The sequence below is a fragment of the Hyperolius riggenbachi genome, chromosome 12 (assembly GCF_040937935.1).
Source record: "Hyperolius riggenbachi isolate aHypRig1 chromosome 12, aHypRig1.pri, whole genome shotgun sequence".
NCBI classification, from domain to species: domain Eukaryota; kingdom Metazoa; phylum Chordata; class Amphibia; order Anura; family Hyperoliidae; genus Hyperolius; species Hyperolius riggenbachi.
Window position 1 is genome coordinate 227789419 of NC_090657.1, and position 26643 is coordinate 227816061.

General features: G+C 46.3%; 1 protein-coding gene across 1 annotated transcript in view; it reads left to right on the forward strand.

Moving 5' to 3' along the window:
* The window catches only part of SLC9A8 (solute carrier family 9 member A8), a 116823-nt gene that overhangs the window by 73402 nt on the left and 16778 nt on the right, over positions 1-26643 (forward strand). Inside the window, exons 12-13 of the mRNA XM_068264346.1 lie at positions 12077-12188; positions 24123-24343. Of these exons, the coding sequence (XP_068120447.1) occupies positions 12077-12188; positions 24123-24343 (333 nt within the window). The remainder of the gene's footprint in view (positions 1-12076; positions 12189-24122; positions 24344-26643) is intronic.

Consider the following 26643-nt stretch of genomic DNA (forward strand, 5'->3'; position numbering starts at 1 on the left):
AAAGTTGGTGAAAAAGTACTATCAACATTATTTTGAGTATTATCTTGCTAGAATTTTATTGACAATTTTAAAAATATTTAAAAATATCACGTAGGAGAAAACTCAGGAGAAAAAGTAAATTGGCCTATGGGCCCTATTCAATTCATGATTTCTCCTGAGTTTTCTCCTGGGTGATAATTTCACAATAAAATGTCAATAAAAAGCCTTTTAAACCACCAGCAAGAAAGAAAATACTCAAAATAATGTTGGCAGTACATTTTCACCCACTGTTTGGTATTTTTTTGTACATTGCAAAGTGCTTAAAGTGCTTAAAATTTAATTTAAATTTAAGGATATAACTCAGGAGAAAAAGTTAATAGCATATGGGCCTATATCTCCTGAGAAACGTACCAATACATATTCCAATTGACTTATTTGTACAACAGCAAAAAAGTTATATAATGGCCCTCAGATAGGAAATTAGGAGGCCTTGTCCTCCCATGTCTCATCTCCTATAGAAAAGCCACATTATTCAACCAAATCACAGACAAGCAATAGGTACAGATTGCGAGAAAATCTCAGCTTTATTATGGTTTTATGCAATAGCCATTGGGCTTCACCCACCAAAATTACAACTTGATTCACTTCAAACGAGTATCAAGGTTTGGCAAGATCGGTGGCAAAGGATCTCAGAAGTTGGAGGGTTGGACTCTAAAGGCTAGTTCCCTCGGGCGTCTTTGTGGCGTTTAACGTGGCGTTTCAGATGCAGCAGTTTTTGGTATCTACCGCCGTCCCATTCAATTGAATGGGAGCATTTAGGGCTGGCTTTTGTTGGCGGAAGTTAATTGAAAAAGCAAAAATCTTATGCTGGGGATACACGGTACGTTTCTGTACCGTGTATCGACCAGCTGATCCGGCCAGCTGATAATATTCAGCTGGCCCGATCAAGCCGCTCGACCCGCGCCCGCTCGATCCCTGCCGGCGGACAATGGCAGGCAATCGAGCGGCTGATAAGGAAGCGCCGGCGGGGTGAGCAGGAATCGATCCGTGCGGACAAGCGGGGAATTTGCTCATGCAGTGATAGCAACGACAGACGGTTGTTTCGGCCATAGCTGGCCTTTGTCAAGTTCCACAAAATCATTATGATAACAATTTATTAGGTAATTAGGTAATGATTTTGTGCAACTTGACAAAGGCCAGCTATGGCCGAAACAACCGTCTGTCGTTGCTATCACTGCATGATCTTTTAAAGTATTAGAGCTATAATACTTCGCTGTGGTGCCGGTCCTTTGTGGAGATTAGCTTGTACAACAGTGTAAATATTGTATATCTTCTCATGGCACAACACTGAAGATGTGATACTGTGATACAATGTAAAGCAGTTAGTGTACAGCTTGTATAACAGTGTAAATATTGCATAATATCTTCTCATGGGACAGCACTGCAGATGTGACACTGTGATACAATGTAAAGCAGTCAGTGTACAGCTTGTATAACAGTGTAAATATTGCATAATATCTTCTCATTGGACAGCACTGCAGATGTGACACTGTGATACAATGTAAAGCAGTCAGTGTACAGCTTGTATAACAGTGTAAATATTGTATATCTGCTCATGGGACAACACTGCAGATGTGACACAAGGTAAAGCAGTCAGTGTACAGCTTGTAAAACCGTGTAATACAGTGGTTTGCAAAAGTATTCGTGGTGAACACGTGAGAAGTGGAATGAAAATCCTACATGATTCCAAACATTTTTTTTTTTACAAATCAATTACTGCAAAGTGGCGTGTTCGTAATTATTCAGCCCCCTGAGTCAATACTTTGTAGAACTACCTTTTGCTGCAATTACAGCTGCCAGTCTTTTAGGGCCCGTTTCCACTATCGCGAATCCGCATGCGGGCAACGCATGCGGATCCGCACAGTCAGTACAAGTGGATGGGACTGTTTCCACTTGTGCGTTTCCCCGCACGTTTTTCTGTGCAGAAAAAATCCGCAGGGTAGGGGCCTCAGAATTCGCCTGCGTGTGGAATGCAGGCGAATCGCACACAATGTATTTAATAGGGAAATCGCATGCGTTTTCCCCATGCGTTTTTTGCCGCGATTTCGCATGCGATTTCGCATAGGTACCCATGTTAATTCACACAGGCAGTGACATGGTTAAAATCGCATACAGCCTTACCTATGCGAAATCGCATGTGAAATCGCGGCAAAAAACGCATGCGGAATCGCACCCGCATGCGATTTGCCTGCGGTGATTCGCCGGCGATTTCGTAACGCTATAGTGGAAACGGGCCCTTAGGGTATGTCTCTCCCAGCTTTGCACATCTAGAGACTGAAATCTTAGCCCATTCTTCTTTGCAAAACAGCTCCAGCTCAGTCAAATTAGATGGACAAGCGTTTGTGAACAGCAGTTTTCAGATCTTGCCACATATTCTCGATTGGATTTAGATCTGGACTTTGACTGGGCCATTTTAGCACATGGATATGTTTTGTTTTAAAAAATTCCATTGTTACCCTGGCTTTATGTTTAGGGTCGTTGTCCTGCTGGAAGTTGAACCTCCGCCCCAGTCTCAAGTCTTTTGCAGACTCCAAGAGGTTTTCTTCCAAGATTGCACTGTGTTTGGCTCCATCCATCTTCCCATCAACTCTGACCAGCTTCCCTGTCCCTGCTGAAGAGAAGCAACCCCAGAGCATGATGCTGCTGCCACCACCATTTTTGACAGTGGGGATGATGTGTTCAGAGTGATGTGCAGTGTTAGTTTTCCGCCACACATAGCAATTTGCATTTTGGCCAAAAAGTTCCATTTTGGTCTCATCTGACCAGAGCACCTTCTTCCACATGGTTGCTGTGTCTTCCACATGGCTTGCGGCAAACTGCAAACGGGACCTCTTATGCTTTTCTGTTAACAATGGCTTTTTTCTTGACACTCTTCCATAAAAGACAACTTTGTGCAGTGCATGACTAATAGTTGTCCTATGGACAGATTCCCCCACCTGAGCTGTAGATCTCTGCAGCTCGTCCAGAGTCACCATGGGCCTCTTGACTGCATTTCTGATGAGCGCTCTCCTTGTTCGGCCTGTGAGTTTAGGTGGACGGACTTGTCTTGGTAGGTTTACAGTTGTGCCATACTCCTTCCATTTCTTAATGATCGCTTGAACAGTGCTTCGTGGGATGTTCAAGGCTTTGGAAATCTTTTTGTAGCCTAAGCCTGCTTTACATTTCTCAATAACTTTATCCCTGACCTGTCTGGTGTGTTCTTTGGACTTCATGGTGTTGTTGCTCCCAAAATTCTCTTAGACAACCTTTGAGGCCGTCACAGAGCAGCTGGATTTGTACTGACATTAGATTACACACAGGTGCACTCTATTTAGTCATTAGCACTCATCAGACAATGTCTATGGGCAACTAACTGCACTCAGACCAAAGGGAGCTGAATAATTACGCACACCCCACTTTGCAGTTATTTATTTGTCAAAAATGTTTGGAATCATGTATGATTTTCGTTCCACTTCTCACGTGTACACCACTTTGTGTTGGTCTTTCACGTTGGAATTCCAATTAAATTGATTAATGTTTGTGGCAGTAATGTGACAAAATGTGGAAAACCACTGTATGCTGCCCCATCAACTCAACACACAGCCATTAATGTTTAACCCGCTGGCAACAAAAGTGAGTACACCCCTAAGTGAGGAATGACACAATTCTGCCCACAGAGTGAATAGTCTGTGTGCCACCATTATTCTCCAGCACTCAGGCATGGAGGTCACTAGAGCGTCACAGAAGCTACTGGAATCTTCTTCCACTCCTCCATGATGAAGCTGGTAAATGTTAGAGGCCTTGCGCTCTTCCACCTTCCATATGAGGACCCCCCACAGATGGTCAGTAGGGTTTAGTTCTGCAGACATGCTTGGCCAGTCCAGCACCCTTACCCTCAGTTTCTTTAGCAAGGCAGTGGTCATCTTGGAGGCATGTTTGGGGTCATAAACATGTTGGAATACTGCCCTGTGACCCAGTATTTGAAGGGAGGGGATCATACTCTGCTTTAGTATGTCACAGTACATGTCGGCATTCATGGGCCCCAAACCATGACACTCCCACCACTATGCCTGACTGTAAGGTAAACACACTTGTCTCCTCACGTGTATTCCTCACCTGGTTTTTGCCACACATGCGTGACACCATCTGAACCAAATAAGTGGATCTTGGTCTAATCAGATCACAGGGCTTGGTTCCAGTATTCCTTGTCCTGTGTCTGTTTGCCTTTAGCAAACTGCAAGCTTTCTTGTGCATCATCTTTAAGCTGGCCACTAACGGTCCAATTTCTAGCGAAAAATCGTTAGAGCGATCAGAAATTCTCATCGGATTGGTTGTAAATAATCTCCATTGGTGGACACAATCGATTATGAACGAGTGAAAAAAATGTCACCCGAATGAATTTTTGTCGAACGAAAATTTGAATTTTCTTGGTGGTCGTGATAGATAGGAAGCAATGATTGGTTAGTTGATGGTGTAGTGAACGATTTTTCGTCCGATCAGAATTTCTGATCGCTCGAACGATTTTTCGCTAGAAATTGGGCCGTTAGTGGCCAGCTTAAGATGAGGCTTCCTTCTGGGACGACAGCCTTGAAAACCAATTTGATGCAGTGTGCAGCGTACGGTCTGAGCACTGACAGGCTGGCTCTGTACCACCCCCCTTCAACCTCTGCAGCAATACTGCCAGCACTCCTAAGTCTATTCGCAAAAGGCAACCTTTAGATAGGATCCGGAGCACGTACACTCAACGTCTTTGGTCAACCATGGTGAAGCCTGTTCTGAGTGGAGCCTGTCCTGTTACAACACTGTATGGTCTTGGTGGCCTTACTGCAGATCAGTTTCTGAGTGTTGACAGTCTACTCATAACCTAGGCCATCTGTATCAGTGTTCTCCCCAGGCTCTTTTAGCCAGGTTCGCCACCCAACTAATTTTGGCGACCACCCGGCTTTCATCGGCTTGCTTTTTGCTCCTCTTCTTATGCTGTAAGCAGAATTGCACCAACTCTGCATTCCCCTCTCGCACCCCACCTTGTTACTTTTTCATGAAACCCAGATGGGAAAAATTCCTCGGGAGAACACTGTTTGTGTAGAGCAGCAATTCTTTATTAGGATCCTCAGAGAGTTCTCTGCCATGAGGAGCCATGCTGAGCTTCCAGTGACCAGTATGAGGAAGTGTGAGAGCGATAACACCAAAATGTACCACACCTGCTCCCCATTCACACCTGAGACCTTGTAACACTAACCAATCACATGACCCCGGGAAGAGGAAAATGATTGGGCAGAATTCTATAAGCTCCTCAGAGAGTTCAGAGCCACAAGGAGCCATCCTGAGCTTCCAGTGACCAGTATGAGAGAGCGCAAAAGCGATAACACCAAATGTAACACATTCACACCTGAGACCTTGTAACATTAACCAGTCACATGACCCCAGGGAGGGAAAGTGTCTGATTTGGGCAGAATTGTGACATTCTTCACTTAGGGGTGTACTTACTGTTGCCAGCGGATTAGACATTAATGGCTGTCTGTGTGTTGGGTTATTTTGATGGAACAGTAAATTTACACTGTTATACAAGCTGTACACTGACTGCTTTAAATTGTGTCACATCTGCAGTGTTGTCCCATGAGAAGATATCGCACAATATTTACACTGTTATACAAGCCGTACACTGACTGCTTTACATTGTGTCACAAAGTCACATCTGCATTGTTGTCCTATGAGAAGATATACAATATCTACACTGTTATACAAGCGTTACACTGACTGCTTTACATTGTATCACAGTGTCACATCTGCAGTGCGGTTCTATGAGAAGATATCATACAATATGTACACTGTTATACAAGCTGTACACTGACACTTTACATTGCATTACAGTGCCACATCTGCAGTGCTGTCCCATGAGAGGATATCATACAATATTTACACTGTTATACAAGCTGTACACTGACTGCTTTACATTGTATCACAGTGTCACATCTGCAGTGTTGTCCCATGGGAAGATATCATGCAATATTTACACTGTTATACAAGCTGTACACTGACTGCTTTACATTGCGTCACAGTGTCACATCTGCAGTGTTGTCCCATGAGAAGATATCATACAATATTACACTGTTATACAAGCTGTACACTGACTGCTTTACATTGTATCCCAGTGTCACATCTGCAGTGCTGTCCCATGAGAAGATATCATACAATATTACACTGTTATACAAGCTGTACACTGACTGCTTTACATTGTATCACAGTGTCACATCTGCAGTGCTGTCCCATGAGAAGATATCATACAATATTACATTGTTATACAAGCTGTACACTGACTGCTTTACATTGTGTCACAGCGTCACATCTGCAGTTGTCCTTTGAGAAGATATTATACAATAATTACACTGTTATAAAAGATGTACGCTGACTGCTTTACATTGTATCACAGTGTCACATCTGCAGTGCTGTCCCATGAGAAGATATCATACAATATTTACCCTGCTATACAAGCTGTACACTGACTGCTTTACATTGTATCACAGTGTCACATCTGCAGCGCTGTCCCATGAGAAGATATCATACAATATTTACAGTTATACAAGCTGTACACTGACTGCTTTACATTGTATCACAGTGTCACATCTGCGGTGCTGTCCCATTAGAAGGTATACAATATTTACACTGTTATACAAGCCGTACACTGACTGCTTTACATTGTGTCACAAAGTCACATCTGCATTGTTGTCCTATGAGAAGATATACAATATCTACACTGTTATACAAGCGTTACACTGACTGCTTTACATTGTATCACAGTGTCACATCTGCAGTGCGGTTCTATGAGAAGATATCATACAATATGTACACTGTTATACAAGCTGTACACTGACTGCTTTACATTGTATCACAGTGTCACATCTGCAGTGTTGTCCCATGGGAAGATATCATGCAATATTTACACTGTTATACAAGCTGCACACTGACTGCTTTACATTGTATCACAGTGTCACATCTGCAGTGCTGTCCCATGAGAAGATATCATACAATATTACACTGTTATACAAGCTGTACACTGACTGCTTTACATTGTATCCCAGTGTCACATCTGCAGTGCTGTCCCATGAGAAGATATCATACAATATTACACTGTTATACAAGCTGTACACTGACTGCTTTACATTGTATCACAGTGTCACATCTGCAGTGCTGTCCCATGAGAAGATATCATACAATATTACATTGTTATACAAGCTGTACACTGACTGCTTTACATTGTGTCACAGCGTCACATCTGCAGTTGTCCTTTGAGAAGATATACAATAATTACACTGTTATAAAAGATGTACGCTGACTGCTTTACATTGTATCACAGTGTCACATCTGCAGTGCTGTCCCAGGAGAAGATATCATACAATATTTACCCTGCTATACAAGCTGTACACTGACTGCTTTACATTGTATTACAGTGCCACATCTGCAGTGCTGTCCCATGAGAGGATATCATACAATATTTACACTGTTATACAAGCTGTACACTGACTGCTTTACATTGCATCACAGTGTCACATCTGCAGTGTTGTTGTAACGATTGGTGTCAGCAAGAGGCACAAATATCTGATTAAGTGGTGATATACAGAATCACCACTAATGCAGATATGTTAGAGTGAAATAGTCAGTATCTTCCTGATGGTAAATCAGCGGAAGGCTCACTAACACGGTAAGTGCCTGAAATGATCTACTCAGACCAGTGTCACACCCCGAACCTTGATTATTGGGGATCCGCAGTATCGCCAATAATACAAGGATAGACCCGATTATATAGCAATCTGCGGAATTGCTAATAATGCGGGTAGATGTAAAGCAGTGGACACACGATCAACATGGAAATAAACAAAGCAGTAAATATTCACAAAGTTGTGGAAATATCCACCACACGGCAATTCCTCAGAGGTGTGGTTACCTCTGAATGGGAACCCCGTGTGTGAGATCCCCCAAAGTGGCAGTGGAGGAATCTCGGCCTCTGGCAGTAACGGTCTGCTAGGGCCGGCGTCTCAGGGAGGCAAGCCTCAGATAATAACCCAACAGTGGGAGACGTTCCACTGAAGGGAGCAAGGTCAGACAGAAAGAGGTTCGGCAACAGTACAGGCGGCAACAGTACAGAGACGTGAGACGAGAGAATAGTCAGGAACCAAGCCAATAGTCGTTAACGGTACGGGCTGGCAGAGTACAGAATCAGGAAGCAGAAGAGAAGTCAAGACAGGCACAGAATCATACACAGAGAATCAATAACAATAATAATCTCCTAGTCTAGGTGTGAAGTCCTTGGTTTCAACACCTGGGATCTAGTCTAAGGTCTGAGTGCTGACACAGGGTATCGCAAACACAGACGAAGTGTGACTGAAAAGCACTTCCTTATATACTGCCTGGGAGAGAAGTCTCCACCCCAGGTAGCAACCAATCAGAGCAGGCTAAAATGTCAGCTGACCTCCAGGTCAGCTGACACGCTTTCTAAGAGTATAAAGGCGTGTCTGGCGTGCGGCCGCACCCCCTAGAGGCAAGATGGCAGAACCCTGGTGAACAGCATGTTGGTGAGTTTGGAGCAGAGTGCTCGGACGGGTGTGCGCAGTGGATGCGGACGAATTTCCGCATCCCGCGTTGGAAGGTCCGCTTGCCGGACTGGATGCGACCATATTTCCGCAATCCATCCGGCGTTGCAGATTTTTCGTTACAGTTGTCCCATGAGAAGATATCATACAATATTACACTGTTATACAAGCTGTACACTGACTGCTTTACATTGTATCCCAGTGTCACATCTGCAGTGCTGTCCCATGAGAAGATATCATACAATATTACACTGTTATACAAGCTGTACACTGACTGCTTTACATTGTATCACAGTGTCACATCTGCAGTGCTGTCCCATGAGAAGATATCATACAATATTACATTGTTATACAAGCTGTACACTGACTGCTTTACATTGTGTCACAGCGTCACATCTGCAGTTGTCCTTTGAGAAGATATACAATAATTACACTGTTATAAAAGATGTACGCTGACTGCTTTACATTGTATCACAGTGTCACATCTGCAGTGCTGTCCCATGAGAAGATATCATACAATATTTACCCTGCTATACAAGCTGTACACTGACTGCTTTACATTGTATTACAGTGCCACATCTGCAGTGCTGTCCCATGAGAGGATATCATACAATATTTACACTGTTATACAAGCTGTACACTGACTGCTTTACATTGTATCACAGTGTCACATCTGCAGTGCTGTCCTATGAGAAGATATCATACAATAATACACTGTTATACAAGCTGTACACTGACTGCTTTACATTGTATCACAGTGTCACATCTGCAGTGCTGTCCCATGAGAAGATATCCTACAATATTACATTGTTATACAAGCTGTACACTGACTGCTTTACATTGTGTCACAGCGTCACATCTGCAGTTGTACTTTGAGAAGATATACAATAATTACACTGTTATAAAAGATGTACGCTGACTGCTTTACATTGTATCACAGTGTCATATCTGCAGTGCTGTCCCATGAGAAGATATCATACAATATTTACCCTGCTATACAAGCTGTACACTGACTGCTTTACATTGTATCACAGTGTCACATCTGCAGCGCTGTCCCATGAGAAGATATCATACAATATTTACAGTTATACAAGCTGTACACTGACTGCTTTACATTGTATCACAGTGTCACATCTGCGGTCCTGTCCCATTAGAAGGTATACAATATTTACACTGTTATACAAGCTGTACACTGACTGCTTTACATTGTATCACATCTGCAGTGTTGTCCCATGAGAAGATATCATACAATATTTACAGTTATACAAGCTGTACACTGACTGCTTTACATTGTATCACAGTGTCACATCTGCAGCGCTGTCCCATGAGAAGATATCATACAATATTTACAGTTATACAAGCTGTACACTGACTGCTTTACATTGTATCACAGCGTCACATCTGCAGTGCTGTCCCATGAGAAGATATCATACAAGATTTACACTGTAATACAAGCTGTACACTGACGCTTTACATTGTATTACAGTGCCACATCTGCAGTGCTGTCCCATGAGAGGATATCATACAATATTTACACTGTTATACAAGCTGTACACTGACTGCTTTACATTGTATCACAGTGTCACATCTGCAGTGTTGTCCCATGGGAAGATATCATGCAATATTTACACTGTTATACAAGCTGCACACTGACTGCTTTACATTGTATCACAGTGTCACATCTGCAGTGCTGTCCCATGAGAAGATATCATACAATATTTACACTGTTATACAAGCTGTACACTGACTGCTTTACATTGCGTCACAGTGTCACATCTGCAGTGTTGTCCCATGAGAAGATATCATACAATATTACACTGTTATACAAGCTGTACACTGACTGCTTTACATTGTATCACAGTGTCACATCTGCAGTGCTGTCCCATGAGAAGATATCATACAATATTACATTGTTATACAAGCTGTACACTGACTGCTTTACATTGTGTCACAGCGTCACATCTGCAGTTGTCCTTTGAGAAGATATTATACAATAATTACACTGTTATAAAAGATGTACGCTGACTGCTTTACATTGTATCACAGTGTCACATCTGCAGTGCTGTCCCATGAGAAGATATCATACAATATTTACCCTGCTATACAAGCTGTACACTGACTGCTTTACATTGTATCACAGCGTCACATCTGCAGTGCTGTCCTATGAGAAGATATCATACAATATTTACCCTGCTATACAAGCTGTACACTGACTGCTTTACATTGTATCACAGTGTCACATCTGCAGTGCTGTCCCATGAGAAGATATCATACAATATTTACCCTGCTATACAAGCTGTACACTGACTGCTTTACATTGTATCACAGTGTCACATCTGCAGTGCTGTCCCATGAGAAGATATCATACAATATTTACCCTGCTATACAAGCTGTACACTGACTGCTTTACATTGTATCACAGTGTCACATCTGCAGTGCTGTCCCATGAGAAGATATCATACAATATTTACACTGTTATACAAGCTGTACACTGACTGCTTTACATTGTATCACAGTGTCACATCTGCGGTGCTGTCCCATTAGAAGGTATACAATATTTACACTGTTATACAAGCTGTACACTGACTGCTTTACATTGTATCACATCTGCAGTGTTGTCCCATGAGAAGATATCATACAATATTTACAGTTATACAAGCTGTACACTGACTGCTTTACATTGTATCACATCTGCAGTGCTGTCCCATGAGAAGATATCATACAATATTTACACTGTTCTACAAGCTGTACACTGACTGCTTTACATTGTATCACAGTGTCACATCTGCGGTGCTGTCCCATTAGAAGGTATACAATATTTACACTGTTATACAAGCTGTACACTGACTGCTTTACATTGTATCACATCTGCAGTGTTGTCCCATGAGAAGATATCATACAATATTTACAGTTATACAAGCTGTACACTGACTGCTTTACATTGTATCACATCTGCAGTGCTGTCCCATGAGAAGATATCATACAATATTTACACTGTTCTACAAGCTGTACACTGACTGCTTTACATTGTATCACAGTGTCACATCTGCAGCGCTGTCCCATGAGAAGATATCATACAATATTTACAGTTATACAAGCTGTACACTGACTGCTTTACATTGTATCACAGTGTCACATCTGCAGTGCTGTCCCATTAGAAGGTATACAATATTTACACTGTTATACAAGCTGTCTGCTTTACATTGTATCACATCTGCAGTGTTGTCCCATGAGAAGATGATATACAATATTTACAGTTATACAAGCTGTACACTGACTGCTTGACATTGTATCACAGCTTCACATCTTCATTGTTGTCCCATGAAAGAAATAATAAAATATTTACAAAATTGTGAGAAGTGTAATTGCTTTTGTGAGATAATATAAGGCCTTTTTCACGCTGCAAGAGCGTTTTCTAAGTGCCTGTGATATTACAATTCTCCTTTTCACGCATTTTCTTCACCTTGCAGGTTCTGGTCCTGTTGGGTCGAGCAGTCAATATATTTCCACTGACTTATCTGCTTAACTTCTTCCGAGACCACAAGATCACACCAAAGATGATGTTCATCATGTGGTTCAGTGGTAAGTAAAAATTACTGCCCTCCTCCCTTCCTGTCCTTCCCTAACTACACATTTTTATTTCCAAATAATTTATTGAACATTAGCAACTATACATTACAAGCAGTGTTAGGCCCCCAATGCAAAGTAACAACACACAAGTAAATAACTGCAATATAAGGCCTCTTGCACACTGCAAGCGATTCAGATTCCGATTCCGCTTTTTAATCAGTTTTTACATCCGATTCAGATTCAGATTTGCAGTGTGCAGGGAGCAAACTGCAAATCGGAATCGGATGTAAAAACTGATTAAAAAGCGGAATCTGAATCGGATTCACTTGCAGTGTGCAAGAGGCCTTATAGCGTACTATGAAATCATAGACTCAAGGGGGATGTATGTACATCAGTACATTGAAGGAAATACAGTTTGAATAAATATGAGTATATAATCCAATTATCAAATTAGAATGTAACGAAAGCCAAGGGAAGTAGAGCCAGACAGCCAAGGCTGCCAAATTTTAGCAGATATTTCTAGAGTTTCATTAACGACCGCCAGCAGACGCTGAGATATGAGTATACCCATTATGATAAGGTCAGTAAGTTCAGCTAATAGAGTAGGCTGAAGCCATTGGCTAGCAATGTGTAGCCTGGCAGCCTTGGCTATGTGCGGAGACAATCTATGCTGGGGCACTCCATTTTTATCTCCCAATAGGAGCAAGACGGGGTCGGGGCAAGTGTTGTAGAAGTAAGAGACGTGATCTGGGCTCAGAACCTTTTGACCACTGGGCAGAACCACCAAATATGTATGAAAGTGCCAACATGGCCACAGCTCCTGAACCAAAGATTGGACTTAGAGGGAGTGATTGTGGAGCTAACAGGGGTGATATATGTGCGGTGGAAGATGTTGTAGTTTGTTTAAATATTTGAGAAACAGCTACTCCCCTTGGCCAGCGTGAGACATCTAGACCACCATTCAATGGAGAGTGTGAGACCCACATCGGCCTCTAAGGCCATCATGGCTTGTGTTTTCAAAAATTCAGTAGGTTTGGAAATAACTGAGTAAAGATCGGCTATGAGACCACCTTCAAGAGGTCTCAGTTCACACCATGACTCATAGGGAGTTCTTGTGGGGAGATGTAGCAGATTAAGGAGAAGAACTTCAGAAAATAGTAGATCTGGAGGGCCCAGAAAAACTCAGATGAGGGGAAAGTGTGGGACTGAAATTGTTCCTAATTGTGTCATTAACTGTAAAATGGTTAGGTAGGAGATAACCACTGGATTTCCCCCATTTGAAGGAACCTAGCTTTTGACCCGGTGGAGTTGGGGTTGCTGAATATGGGAGATTGCGGTGGTACTATGGTGGTACTACTTCCGTCCCAAAACTTTTGTGGTAGTGTTCTGTGGACTGATGAAACACAATTAGAACTGTTTGAGCCCATGGATCAATGCTATGTTTGGAGGAGGAAGAACAAGGCCTATGAAGAAAAGAACACCTACTGTGAAGCATGGCGGGGGGTCAATCATGCTTTGGGGCTGTTTTGCTTCTGCAGGTACAGGGAAGCTTCAGCATGTGCAAGGTACTATGAATTCTCTTCAGTACCAGGAGATATTGGATGAAAATGTGATGCAGTCCGTCACAAACCTGAGGCTTGGGAGACATTGGACCTTTCAACAAGACAATGATCCCAAGCATACCTCCAAGTCCACTAGAGCAGTGTTTCTCAACATTTTATTGGTATGTACCCCTTTTAAAACCCTTTACTCGCCAAGTACCCCCTGGTATAGTAAACATTGTCACAAGTACCTCTTGACAAATATATACTGTATTTAAATGTGGTGCGTGATAATTAGTTCTAAACAATTTTCAAGCATTTACTAATGCTTTTAATTATCTTAAATACTAATGTGGTGCTGTTTAAGTAAGCTTGATTATTTTCTAAAACTCTAAATTTGTTATTCTTGGTTAAGTACATCAAGCCCGAGTACCCCCTGGAACCATCAGAAGTACCCCCTGGGGTATGCGTACCACATGTTGAGAACCTAGGCACTAGAGCATGGATGCAGATTAAAGGCTGAAACATTTTGGAGTGGCCATCGCAGTCACCAGACTTAAATCTGATTGAGAACCTCTGGTGGGACTTAACCTGCTGAGCGGTCTGGACGAGCTCAGCTTGTCCAGTACCGCCGGAGCCTGCCGCTCAGGCCCTGCTGGGCCGATTTGGCTCAAATAAAAAACCGCACACGCAGCCGGCACTTTGCCAGCCGCGTGTGCTACCTGATCGCCACTGCAGTGCGGCGATCCGCCGCATACAGCGGCGAAAGAGGGTCCCCCCCAGCCGCCTGAGCCCAGCGTAGCCGGAACAAAAAGTTCCGGCCAGCGCTAAGGGCTGGATCGGAGGCGGCTGACGTCAGGACGTCGGCTGACGTCCATGACGTCACTCCGCTCGTCGCCATGGCGACGAGGTAAGCGAAACACGGAAGGCCGCTCATTGCGGCCTTCCGTGTTACTTCTGGCCGCCGGAGGCGATCAGAAGAACGCATCCGGAGCGCCCTCTAGTGGGCTTTCATGCAGCCAACTTTCAGTTGGCTGCATGAAATAGTTTTTTTTTTAATTAAAAAAAAACCCTCCCGCAGCCGCCCTGGCGATCTTAATAGAACGCCAGGGAGGTTAAAGAAAGCAGTTGCAGCGCACAAGCCTAAGAATGTGACTGAACTGGAGGCTTTTGCCCATGAAGAATGGGCTAAGATACCCGTAAATCGCTGCAAGCCCTTGTGTCAAGCTATGCTTCACGTTTAAAAGCTGTTATAACTGGAAAAGGGTGTTGTACTAAGTACTAAGAATGAATGTCACTTGGTTGTTGAATAAAACTGATCATGATGTGAGCACAGAAAAGGCATTTGTGGTTATTTCATTATAAATGTTATGTTATATTTGTCTGACTTAAAAGTGCCTCCTTGATTTAATTGTAAACAAGATGACTGAAATGATCAAAATCAATGTCAAACTGGCCAAAACACTCAATTTCAGTGGGGGTTGAATAATTTTGAACAGAACTGTATATTTATCAGCTGACACAGGCAGTGGATGTTGTAGGAGCGTGAGGACACCTCTGTGGTTTTTAGTGGCAGAGGAGGCATCTCTGTTGGTGCATTACGAACGCATAGATATGCGGCAATGCGTATTTTTGTACGCGTTGCGGCCCGCAATAGTGCTAATTACAGTCAGGAATGCGGAAAAAGCTACGCGTGGCCAGTCCTGACGGGCCTGTCGGCAAAAACGAAACTAGCTGGCAGGGGGGGACCAGAGGATTAGTGAGTGGCTGCGAGGGCACAGGACTGCTGCAGGGGGCTGGTAGAAGCTGAGTAAAACTTTTTTTTTTTTCCTCTGGCTTAAAGAGAAACTCTGACCAAGAATTGAACTTTATCCCAATCAGTAGCTGATACCCACTTTTACATGAGAAATATAATGATTTTCACAAACAGACCATCAGGGGGCGCTGTATGACTGATTTTGTGCTGAAACCCCTCCCACAAGAGGCTCTGGTACTGTACGGTACTCTGGGCAAACTGCCACAATGTAACAATGTTCACAGACAGGAAATGGCTGTTTAGAGCTGTCTGTTAAAGCCAGAACAGCTAGAAACCGCTACATAATCTGCCCACAGTAACAATGTCACCATGTAATACATGTCAGAATGTGAATCTGGGAGAGGAAAGATTTTACAATGAGCAAACACTGACTAAATCATGTATACATAATTATTGTAAAAATGAAGCACTTTTTTTTATTACATTATTTTCACTGGAGTTCCTCTTTAAGGTTCACTTTAAGGGGCCCATACACTTACCGATTTTCCTGCCGATATACAGTCGATTCGATCACTGTGATCGAATGGGCTGTGAAATCGTTGCTCTAACGCTGACCGAACAATCAATTTCCATCCGAAATCGATCGTTCCCGTCGATTCCCGTCGTTCCTGTCCGTACGGAAGATTTCGCTCGATCGCCGGCGGGTCGGGAGTGCGTTGATAGCGGTGTTCGTATGCCCGACGATCGACACTAGCGGCAATACATTACCTGACTCAGCCAGCGCGAGTACTAGCTTTCACCGCTGCTCCGTCTCCGCGCTGGGCTCCGAGTCCGACAGGCAGAGCGCCCTCTACTGTTTAAACACCCCCAAACTTGATGTGAAGCTGGAGGAGCCGAGCACGGAGAAGAAGACAGCGGAGACCGGGGGACTCGTGCCGGCCGGATCAGGTAAAGTATGCAGAGGGGACGGCGGCAGCTTCACAGATGGTGTTCGGTTTCATGCTGAAATCGATTCACAATCTGTTTGCAGTAAAGGCAGCTCATACGATCCCTCTCTGATCAGATTCGATCAGAGAGGGATCTATCTGTTGGTCGATTTGATGGCAAATTGACCAGTGTATGGCCACCTTTAGAGCCTCAGGTAGATGAGGTGTATTGCCAGGAGAGTTCATAGCCCAGCAGTCCAGCTCATCTCACTGGAGGCAGCACTTAGAGCCTCAGGTAGACGAGGTGTATTGCCAGGAGAGTTCATAGCCCAGCAGTCCAGCTTATCTCACTGGAGGCAGCACTTAGAGCCTCAGGTAGATGAGGTGTATTGCCAGGAGAGTTCATAGCCCAGCAGTCCAGCTCATCTCACTGGAGGCAGCACTTAGAGCCTCAGGTAGACGAGGTGTATTGCCAGGAGAGTTCATAGCCCAGCAGTCCAGCTCATCTCAGTGGAGGCAGCACTTAGAGCCTCAGGTAGATGAGGTGTATTGCCAGGAGAGATAATAGTCCAGCAGTCCAGCTCATCTCACTGGAGGCAGCACTTAGAGCCTCAGGTAGATGAGGTGTATTGCCAGGAGAGTTCATAGCCCAGGAGTCTAGCTCATCTCACTGGAGGCAGCACTTAGAGCCTCAGGTAGACGAGGTGTATTGCCAGGAGAGTTCATAGCCCAGCAGTCCAGCTCATCTCAGTGGAGGCAGCACTTAGAGCCTCAGGTAGACGAGGTGTATTGCCAGGAGAGTTCATAGCCCAGCAGTCCAGCTCATCTCACTGGAGGCAGCACTTAGAGCCTCAGGTAGATGAGGTGTATTGCCAGGAGAGATAATAGCCCAGCAGTCCAGCTCATCCCACTGGAGGCAGCACTTAGAGCCTCAGGTAGACGAGGTGTATTGCCAGGAGAGTTCATAGCCCAGCAGTCCAGCTCATCTCACTGGAGGCAGCACTTAGAGCCTCAGGTAGACGAGGTGTATTGCCAGGAGAGTTCATAGCCCAGCAGTCCAGCTCATCTCACTGGAGGCAGCACTTAGAGCCTCAGGTAGACGAGGTTTATTGCCAGGAGAGTTCATAGCCCAGCAGTGCAGCTTATCTCAGTGGAGGCAGCACTTACAGCCTCAGGTAGATGAGGTGTATTGCCAGGAGAGATAATAGCCCAGCATTCCAGCTCATCCCACTGGAGGCAGCACTTAGAGCCTCAGGTAGACGAGGTGTATTGCCAGGAGAGATAATAGCCCAGCAGTCCAGCTCATCTCACTGGAGGCAGCACTTAGAGCCTCAGGTAGACGAGGTGTATTGCCAGGAGAGTTCATAGCCCAGCAGTCCAGCTCATCTCACTGGAGGCAGCACTTAGAGCCTCAGGTAGACGAGGTGTATTGCCAGGAGAGATAATAGCCCAGCATTCCAGCTCATCTCACTGGAGGCAGCACTTAGAGCCTCAGGTAGACGAGGTGTATTGCCAGGAGAGATAATAGCCCAGCAGTCCAGCTCATCTCACTGGAGGCAGCACCTAGAGCCTCAGGTAGACGAGGTGTATTGCCAGGAGAGATAATAGCCCAGCAGTCCAGCTCATCCCACTGGAGGCAGCACTTAGAGCCTCAGGTAGACGAGGTGTATTGCCAGGAGAGATAATAGCCCAGCAGTCCAGCTCATCTCACTGGAGGCAGCACTTAGAGCCTCAGGTAGACGAGGTGTATTGCCAGGAGAGTTCATAGCCCAGCAGTCCAGCTCATCTCACTGGAGGCAGCACCTAGAGCCTCAGGTAGACGAGGTGTATTGCCAGGAGAGTTCATAGCCCAGCATTCCAGCTCATCTCACTGGAGGCAGCACTTAGAGCCTCAGGTAGATGAGGTGTATTGCCAGGAGAGATAATAGCCCAGCAGTCCAGCTCATCTCACTGGAGGCAGCACCTAGAGCCTCAGGTAGACGAGGTGTATTGCCAGGAGAGATAATAGCCCAGCAGTCCAGCTCATCTCAGTAGAGGCAGCACTTAGAGCCTCAGGTAGACGAGGTGTATTGCCAGGAGAGATAATAGCCCAGCATTCCAGCTCATCTCACTGGAGGCAGCACTTAGAGCCTCAGGTAGACGAGGTGTATTGCCAGGAGAGTTCATAGCCCAGCAGTCCAGCTCATCTCACTGGAGGCAGCACTTAGAGCCTCAGGTAGACGAGGTGTATTGCCAGGAGAGATAATAGCCCAGCAGTCCAGCTCATCTCACTGGAGGCAGCACTTAGAGCCTCAGGTAGACGAGGTGTATTGCCAGGAGAGATAATAGCCCAGCAGTCCAGCTCATCCCACTGGAGGCAGCACTTAGAGCCTCAGGTAGACGAGGTGTATTGCCAGGAGAGATCATAGCCCAGCAGTCCAGCTCATCTCACTGGAGGCAGCACTTAGAGCCTCAGGTAGACGAGGTGTATTGCCAGGAGAGTTCATAGCCCAGCAGTCCAGCTCATCTCACTGGAGGCAGCACTTAGAGCCTCAGGTAGACGAGGTGTATTGCCAGGAGAGTTCATAGCCCAGCAGTCCAGCTTATCTCACTGGAGGCAGCACTTAGAGCCTCAGGTAGATGAGGTGTATTGCCAGGAGAGTTCATAGCCCAGCAGTCCAGCTCATCTCACTGGAGGCAGCACTTAGAGCCTCAGGTAGACGAGGTGTATTGCCAGGAGAGTTCATAGCCCAGCAGTCCAGCTCATCTCACTGGAGGCAGCACTTAGAGCCTCAGGTAGATGAGGTGTATTGCCAGGAGAGTTCATAGCCCAGCAGTCCAGCTCATCTCACTGGAGGCAGCACTTAGAGCCTCAGGTAGACGAGGTGTATTGCCAGGAGAGTTCATAGCCCAGCATTCCAGCTCATCTCAGTGGAGGCAGCACTTAGAGCCTCAGGTAGACGAGGTGTATTGCCAGGAGAGATAATAGCCCAGCAGTCCAGCTCATCTCAGTGGAGGCAGCACTTAGAGCCTCAGGTAGACGAGGTGTTTTGCCAGGAGAGATAATAGCCCAGCATTCCAGCTCATCTCACTGGAGGCAGCACTTAGAGCCTCAGGTAGACGAGGTGTATTGCCAGGAGAGATAATAGACCAGCAGTCCAGCTCATCTCACTGGAGGCAGCACTTAGAGCCTCAGGTAGACGAGGTGTATTGCCAGGAGAGTTCATAGCCCAGCAGTCCAGCTTATCTCACTGGAGGCAGCACTTAGAGCCTCAGGTAGACGAGGTGTATTGCCAGGAGAGTTCATAGCCCAGCAGTCCAGCTCATCTCACTGGAGGCAGCACTTAGAGCCTCAGGTAGATGAGGTGTATTGCCAGGAGAGTTCATAGCCCAGCAGTCCAGCTTATCTCAGTGGAGGCAGCACTTAGAGCCTCAGGTAGATGAGGTGTATTGCCAGGAGAGATAATAGCCCAGCAGTCCAGCTCATCTCACTGGAGGCAGCACTTAGAGCCTCAGGTAGATGAGGTGTATTGCCAGGAGAGATCATAGCCCAGCAGTCCAGCTCATCTCACTGGAGGCAGCACTTAGAGCCTCAGGTAGACGAGGTGTATTGCCAGGAGAGTTCATAGCCCAGCAGTCCAGCTCATCTCACTGGAGGCAGCACTTAGAGCCTCAGGTAGACGAGGTGTATTGCCAGGAGAGATAATAGCCCAGCATTCCAGCTCATCTCACTGGAGGCAGCACTTACAGCCTCAGGTAGACGAGGTGTATTGCCAGGAGAGTTCATAGCCCAGCAGTCCAACTCATCTCAGTGGAGGCAGCACTTAGAGCCTCAGGTAGACGAGGTGTATTGCCAGGAGAGTTCATAGCCCAGCAGTCCAGCTCATCTCACTGGAGGCAGCACTTAGAGCCTCAGGTAGACGAGGTGTATTGCCAGGAGAGATAATAGCCCAGCAGTCCAGCTCATCTCAGTGGAGGCAGCACTTAGAGCCTCAGGTAGACGAGGTGTATTGCCAGGAGAGTTCATAGCCCAGCAGTCCAGCTCATCTCACTGGAGGCAGCACTTAGAGCCTCAGGTAGACGAGGTGTATTGCCAGGAGAGATAATAGCCCAGCAGTCCAGCTCATCTCAGTGGAGGCAGCACTTAGAGCCTCAGGTAGACGAGGTGTATTGCCAGGAGAGTTCATAGCCCAGCAGTCCAGCTCATCTCACTGGAGGCAGCACTTAGAGCCTCAGGTAGACGAGGTGTATTGCCAGGAGAGATAATAGCCCAGCAGTCCAGCTCATCTCACTGGAGGCAGCACTTAGAGCCTCAGGTAGATGAGGTGTATTGCCAGGAGAGTTCATAGCCCAGCAGTCCAGCTCATCTCACTGGAGGCAGCACTTAGAGCCTCAGGTAGACGAGGTGTATTGCCAGGAGAGATAATAGCCCAGCAGTCCAGCTCATCTCACTGGAGGCAGCACTTAGAGCCTCAGGTAGATGAGGTGTATTGCCAGGAGAGTTCATAGCCCAGCAGTGCAGCTCATCTCACTGGAGGCAGCACTTAGAGCCTCAGGTAGACGAGGTTTATTGCCAGGAGAGTTCATAGCCCAGCATTCCAGCTCATCTCACTGGAGGCAGCACTTAGAGCCTCAGGTAGATGAGGTGTATTGCCAGGAGAGTTCATAGCCCAGCAGTCCAGCTTATCTCACTGGAGGCAGCACTTAGAGCCTCAGGTAGATGAGGTGTATTGCCAGGAGAGTTCATAGCCCAGCAGTCCAGCTTATCTCACTGGAGGCAGCACTTAGAGCCTCAGGTAGATGAGGTGTATTGCCAGGAGAGATCATAGCCCAGCAGTCCAGCTCATCTCACTGGAGGCAGCACTTAGAGCCTCAGGTAGACGAGGTGTATTGCCAGGAGAGTTCATAGCCCAGCAGTCCAGCTCATCTCACTGGAGGCAGCACTTAGAGCCTCAGGTAGACGAGGTGTATTGCCAGGAGAGTTCATAGCCCAGCAGTCCAGCTCATCTCACTGGAGGCAGCACTTAGAGCCTCAGGTAGACGAGGTGTATTGCCAGGAGAGTTCATAGCCCAGCAGTCCAGCTTATCTCACTGGAGGCAGCACTTAGAGCCTCAGGTAGACGAGGTGTATTGCCAGGAGAGTTCATAGCCCAGCAGTCCAGCTCATCTCACTGGAGGCAGCACCTAGAGCCTCAGGTAGACGAGGTGTATTGCCAGGAGAGTTCATAGCCCAGCAGTCCAGCTCATCTCACTGGAGGCAGCATTTAGAACCTCAGACTGCTCTCTCCAGCATCGGAAACCAAAATTGTGAAAGGTAGAAACAACTTTATAGATAACACAATAGCCCCATCTAGTGGCGAAAGTTATTGCAACAACAGTAACATAATTATGTAGTACAGTAGAAAAAGACATGCTCTGGGGGGGGGGGACACCTGGAGCAGTCCATCATGTAGTAGGCAGTCAGTAAGGGGGGGGGGGGGGTACACATGAAGCAGACCGTAATGTTGTAGGCAGTCAGTAAGGGGGGGGGGGGGGGGGTACACATGAAGCAGACCATAATGTTGTAGGCAGTCAGTAAGGGGAGGGGGGGGTACACATGGAGCAGACCATAATGTTGTAGGCAGTCAGTAAGGGGGGGGGGAGGGTACACATGGAGCAGACCATAATGTAATAGGCAGTCAAGGGGGGGTACACATGGAGCAGACCATAATGTTGTAGGCAGTCAGTAAGGGGGGGGGGGGTCTGTACAGCTGGAGCAGACCATCATGTAGTAGGCGGTCAGTAAGGGGGGGGGTACACCTGGAGCAGACCATAATGTAATACGCAGTCAAGGGGGGGGGGGGGTACACATGGAGCAGACCATAATGTTGTAGGCAGTCAGTAAGGGGGGGTACACATGGAGCAGACCATAATGTTGTAGGCAGTCAGTAAGGGGGGGTACACATGGAGCAGACCATAATGTTGTAGGCAGTCAGTAAGGGGGGGGGGGGTACACATGGAGCAGACCATAATGTAATAGGCAGTCAAGGGAGGGTACAGCTGGAGCAGACCATCATGTAGTAGGCAGTCAGTGTTGGGGGGGGGTACAGCTGGAGCAGACCATCATGTAGTAGGCAGGCAGTGTGGGGGGGGGTACAGCTGGAGCAGACCATCATGTAGTAGGCAGTCAGTGTGGGGGGGGGGGGTACACCTGGAGCAGACCATCATGTAGTAGGCAGTCAGTAAGGGGAGGGAGGTACACCTGGAGCAGAACATAATGTAGTAGGCAGTCAGTGGTTGGGATAGTATTCCTGGAGCAGACTATCATGTAGTAGGCAGTCAGTAAGGGGGGGTACACCTTAAGACCATAATGTATTAGGCCGTCAGTAAGGTAAAGGCAGTGTGAGACTTATGCCCGTAGGGCTCTAATGTCCAAGGACTGAGTGGAGGTTCCTGATTGATACCAGCAGAGCTGAGCTGTGATGTGCAGTTACTGCGTGACATATGCCACTTTCTGAAGTAGGAACTGTAGGGTGGAATTTGGGAAGCCTCAGATGGGGCTAGTTAGCGCGACAACACAGTACACTATATGACCGTGTGCAATCTTTGGGTGATATTGTATGGGGGGTACAGTCTTCAAGCGATATTGTATGGGGGGTACAGTCTTTGGGTGATATTGTATTGGGTTGTACAGTGTTCGGGTGACATTGTATGGGGGTGTACAGTCTTCGGCTCATATTGTATTGTGGGGGTACAGTCTTCGGGTGATATTGTACGGGGTGTACAGTCTTTGGGTGGTATTGTATGGAGTGTACAGTCTTCAGGTGATATTGTATTGAAGGGTGCAGTCTTCGGGTGATATTGTATGGGGGGGTGGGGGGTACTGTCTTCGGGTGATATTGTATTGGGGGGTACAGTCTTCAGGTGATATTGTACAGGGATAGTCTTCGGGTGATATTGTATGGGGGGGTACAGTCTTCCGGTGATATTGTAGGGGGGGTACAGTCTTCCGGTGATATTGTAGGGGGGGGGGGGGTACAGTCTTCGGATGGTATTGTATGGGATGAACAGTCTTCGGGTGATCTTGTATTCGGGGGGTGCAGTCTTCGGGTGCTATTGTATTGGGGTATACAGTCTTCGGTTTTATTGTTGTGTTGATGTACAGTCTTTGGGTGATACTGTATTGGGGCTTTAAAGTCTTCGGGTGAAATTGTATGGGGGGCTCTATAATCTTTGGTTGATATTGTATTTGGGGGAGGGGAATACAGTCTTTGGTGGATATTGAATTGGGGGCATACAGACTTTTGGTGATATTGTATCGGTGGGTGGGTATACTGTCTTCAGGTGATTTTGTATGTACAGTTACAGCGTAACATATGCCACTTTCTGAGGTATAATAACAGTATGCAATATGACAGTGTGCAATCTTTGGGTGATATTGTATTGGGGGGGGTTACAGTCTCTGGGTAATATTGTATTGTAGTGTTCAGTCTTTGGGTAATATTGTATTGTGTGTTTAGTCTTCGGGTGATGTTGTATTGGGCAGTCTTCGCATGATATTGTATTTAGGGGGTTAAGTTCCCGGCCCCAGGGGTGTACAGGCGTTCTTCCATTTGTAGGTGTCATCCACAACCTTTCCTGAGCTTATAAGGGCTGATGGCCCCGGAGTCCAGAAGAAGATTGCCCGTCACCTCAGCACAGCAGTCCTCTCTTGGGGCTGTCTATAGTGATATGACTGATGTATATGGTGTTCTCTATTCCTCAGGCCTGCGAGGTGCCATCCCCTACGCCTTGAGTCTCCACTTGGAGTTGGAACCAATGGAGAAGCGACAGCTGATTGGTACTACTACCATCATCATTGTGCTCTTCACCATCCTTCTTCTGGGAGGCGGCACAATGCCCCTCATCCGACTCATCGACATTGAAGATTCCAAGGCCCGAAGGAAGTCCAAAAAAGACATCAACCTCAGTAAAACTGAGAAGATGGTGGGTGGCCAACAGAGTCGCTGTCGATCTTTCCTAATGTCTTTTCAATGCTGCATCCTTCCCTGCTCCCAATCTGTTACATGGACATATCACCTTATACATCACTCCATCAGGCCCAATATCTTGTACTGCAAAACACATAATGGTGTCGCCTTCGCACTGAGCACAGCTGTGCACACACCTATACACAGCTGTACATCGATATACACAGCTACACACACTTACACCTATTCACAGCTATACTTAGATATACACAGCTACACATACTTACACACACTTATACACAGCCCTTTATATCGCAGCTATGTGCAAATAGATCAAAGAAAGAAGATGAGAGATGGATGAGATGGGCAGCAGAGGTCAGTAGGGATTGGCAGAGAGGGGCTGCGTCAGAGGAGCAGGAGGAGAAGTGGATGAGGCAGGCAGCAGAGGTCAGTAGTGATTGGCAGAGAGGAGCAGCATCAGAGGAGCAGGAGGAGAGATGGATGAGGCAGGCAGCAGAGGTCAGTAGGGATTGGCAGAGAGGAGCAGCATCAGAGGAGCGGGAGGAGAGGTGGGTGAGGCAGGCAGCAGAGGTCAGTAGGGATTGGCAGGGAGGGGCAGACTCCATGGAGAGGTGGATGAGGCGGGCAGCAGAGGACAGTAGGGATTGGCAGAGAGGGGCAGCATCAGAGGAGTGGGAGGAGAGGTGGATGAGAAGAGCAGCAGAGGTCAGTAGCGACTAGCAGAGAGCAGCATCAGAGGAGCGGGAAAAGAGTTGGATGAGATGAGCAGCTGAGCTTAGTGGGGATTGGCAGAGAGGGGCAGCATCAGAGGAGCGGGAGGAGAGGTGGATGAGATGGGCAGCAGAAGTCAGTAGGGATTAGCAGAGAGGGGCAGCATCAGAGGAGGGGAAGAAGAGGTGGATGAGGCGGGCAGCAGAGGTCAGTAGGTAGTTGCAGAGAGGGGCAGCATCAGAGGAGCGGGAGGAGAGGTGGATGAGGCGGGTAGCAGAGGTCCGTAGAGAGTGGCAGCATGAGAGGAGCGGGAGGAGAGGTGGATGAGGTGGGCAGCAGAGGTCAGTAGGGATTGGCAGAGAGTGGCAGCATCAGAGGAGCAGGAGGAGAGGTGGATGAGATGGGCAGCAGAGGTCAGTAGGGATTGGCAGAAAGGGGCAGCATCAGAGGAGGGGAAGAATAGGTGGATGAGGCAGGCAGCAGAGGTCAGTAGGTAGTTGCAGAGAGTGGCAGCATCAGAGGAGCAGGAAGAGAGGTGGATGAGATGGGCAACAGAAGTCAGTAGGGATTGGCAGAAAGGGGCAGCATTAAAGGAGTGGGAGGAGAGGTACAGTGGGATGCGAAAGTTTGGGCAACCTTGTTAATCGTCATTCGTCATGATTTTCCTGTATAAATTGGTTGTAACAATAAAAAATGTCAGTGAAATTATATAATATAGGACACACACACAGTGACATTTGAGAAGTGAAATGAAGTTTATTTTATTTACAGAAAGTGTGCAATAATAGTTTAAACAAAATTAGGCAGGTGCATACATTTGGACACTGTTGTCATTTTACTGATTCCGAAACCTTTAGAACTAATTAATTATTGGAACTCAAATTGGCTTGGTAAGCTCAGTGACCCCTGACCTACATACATCGGTGAATCCAATTATGAGAAAGAGTATTTAAGGGGGTCAATTGTAATTTTCCCTCCTCTTTTAATGTTCTCTGAAGAGTAGCAACATAGGGGTCTCAAAACAACTCACAAATGACCTGAAGAGAAAGATTGTTCACCATCATTGTTTAGGGGAAGGATACAGAAAGCTGTCTCAGAGATGTCATCTGTCTGTTTCCACAGTTAGGAACATATTGAGGAAATGGAAGACCACAGGCTCAGTTCAAGTTAAGGCTTAAAGTGGCAGACCAAGAAAAATCTCAGATAGACAGAAGCGACAAATGGTTAGAACAGTCAGTCAACCCACAGACCAACTCCAAAGACCTACAACATCATCTTGCTGCAGATGGAGCCACTGTGCATCCTTCAACCATTTGGCCCACTTTACACAAGGAGATGCTGTATGCAAGAGTGATGCAAAGGAAGCCATTTCTCTGCCCACAGCACAAACCAAGCCGCTTGAGGTATGCTAAAGCACATTTGGACAAGCCAGCTTCGTTTTGGAATAAGGTGATGTGGACTGATGAAGCTAAAATTGAGTTATTTGGGCAGAACAAGGGGCGTTATGCATGGAGGAAAAAGAACACAGCATTCCAAGAAAAACACCTGCCTACAATAAAATATGGTGGTGGTTCCATGTGGGGC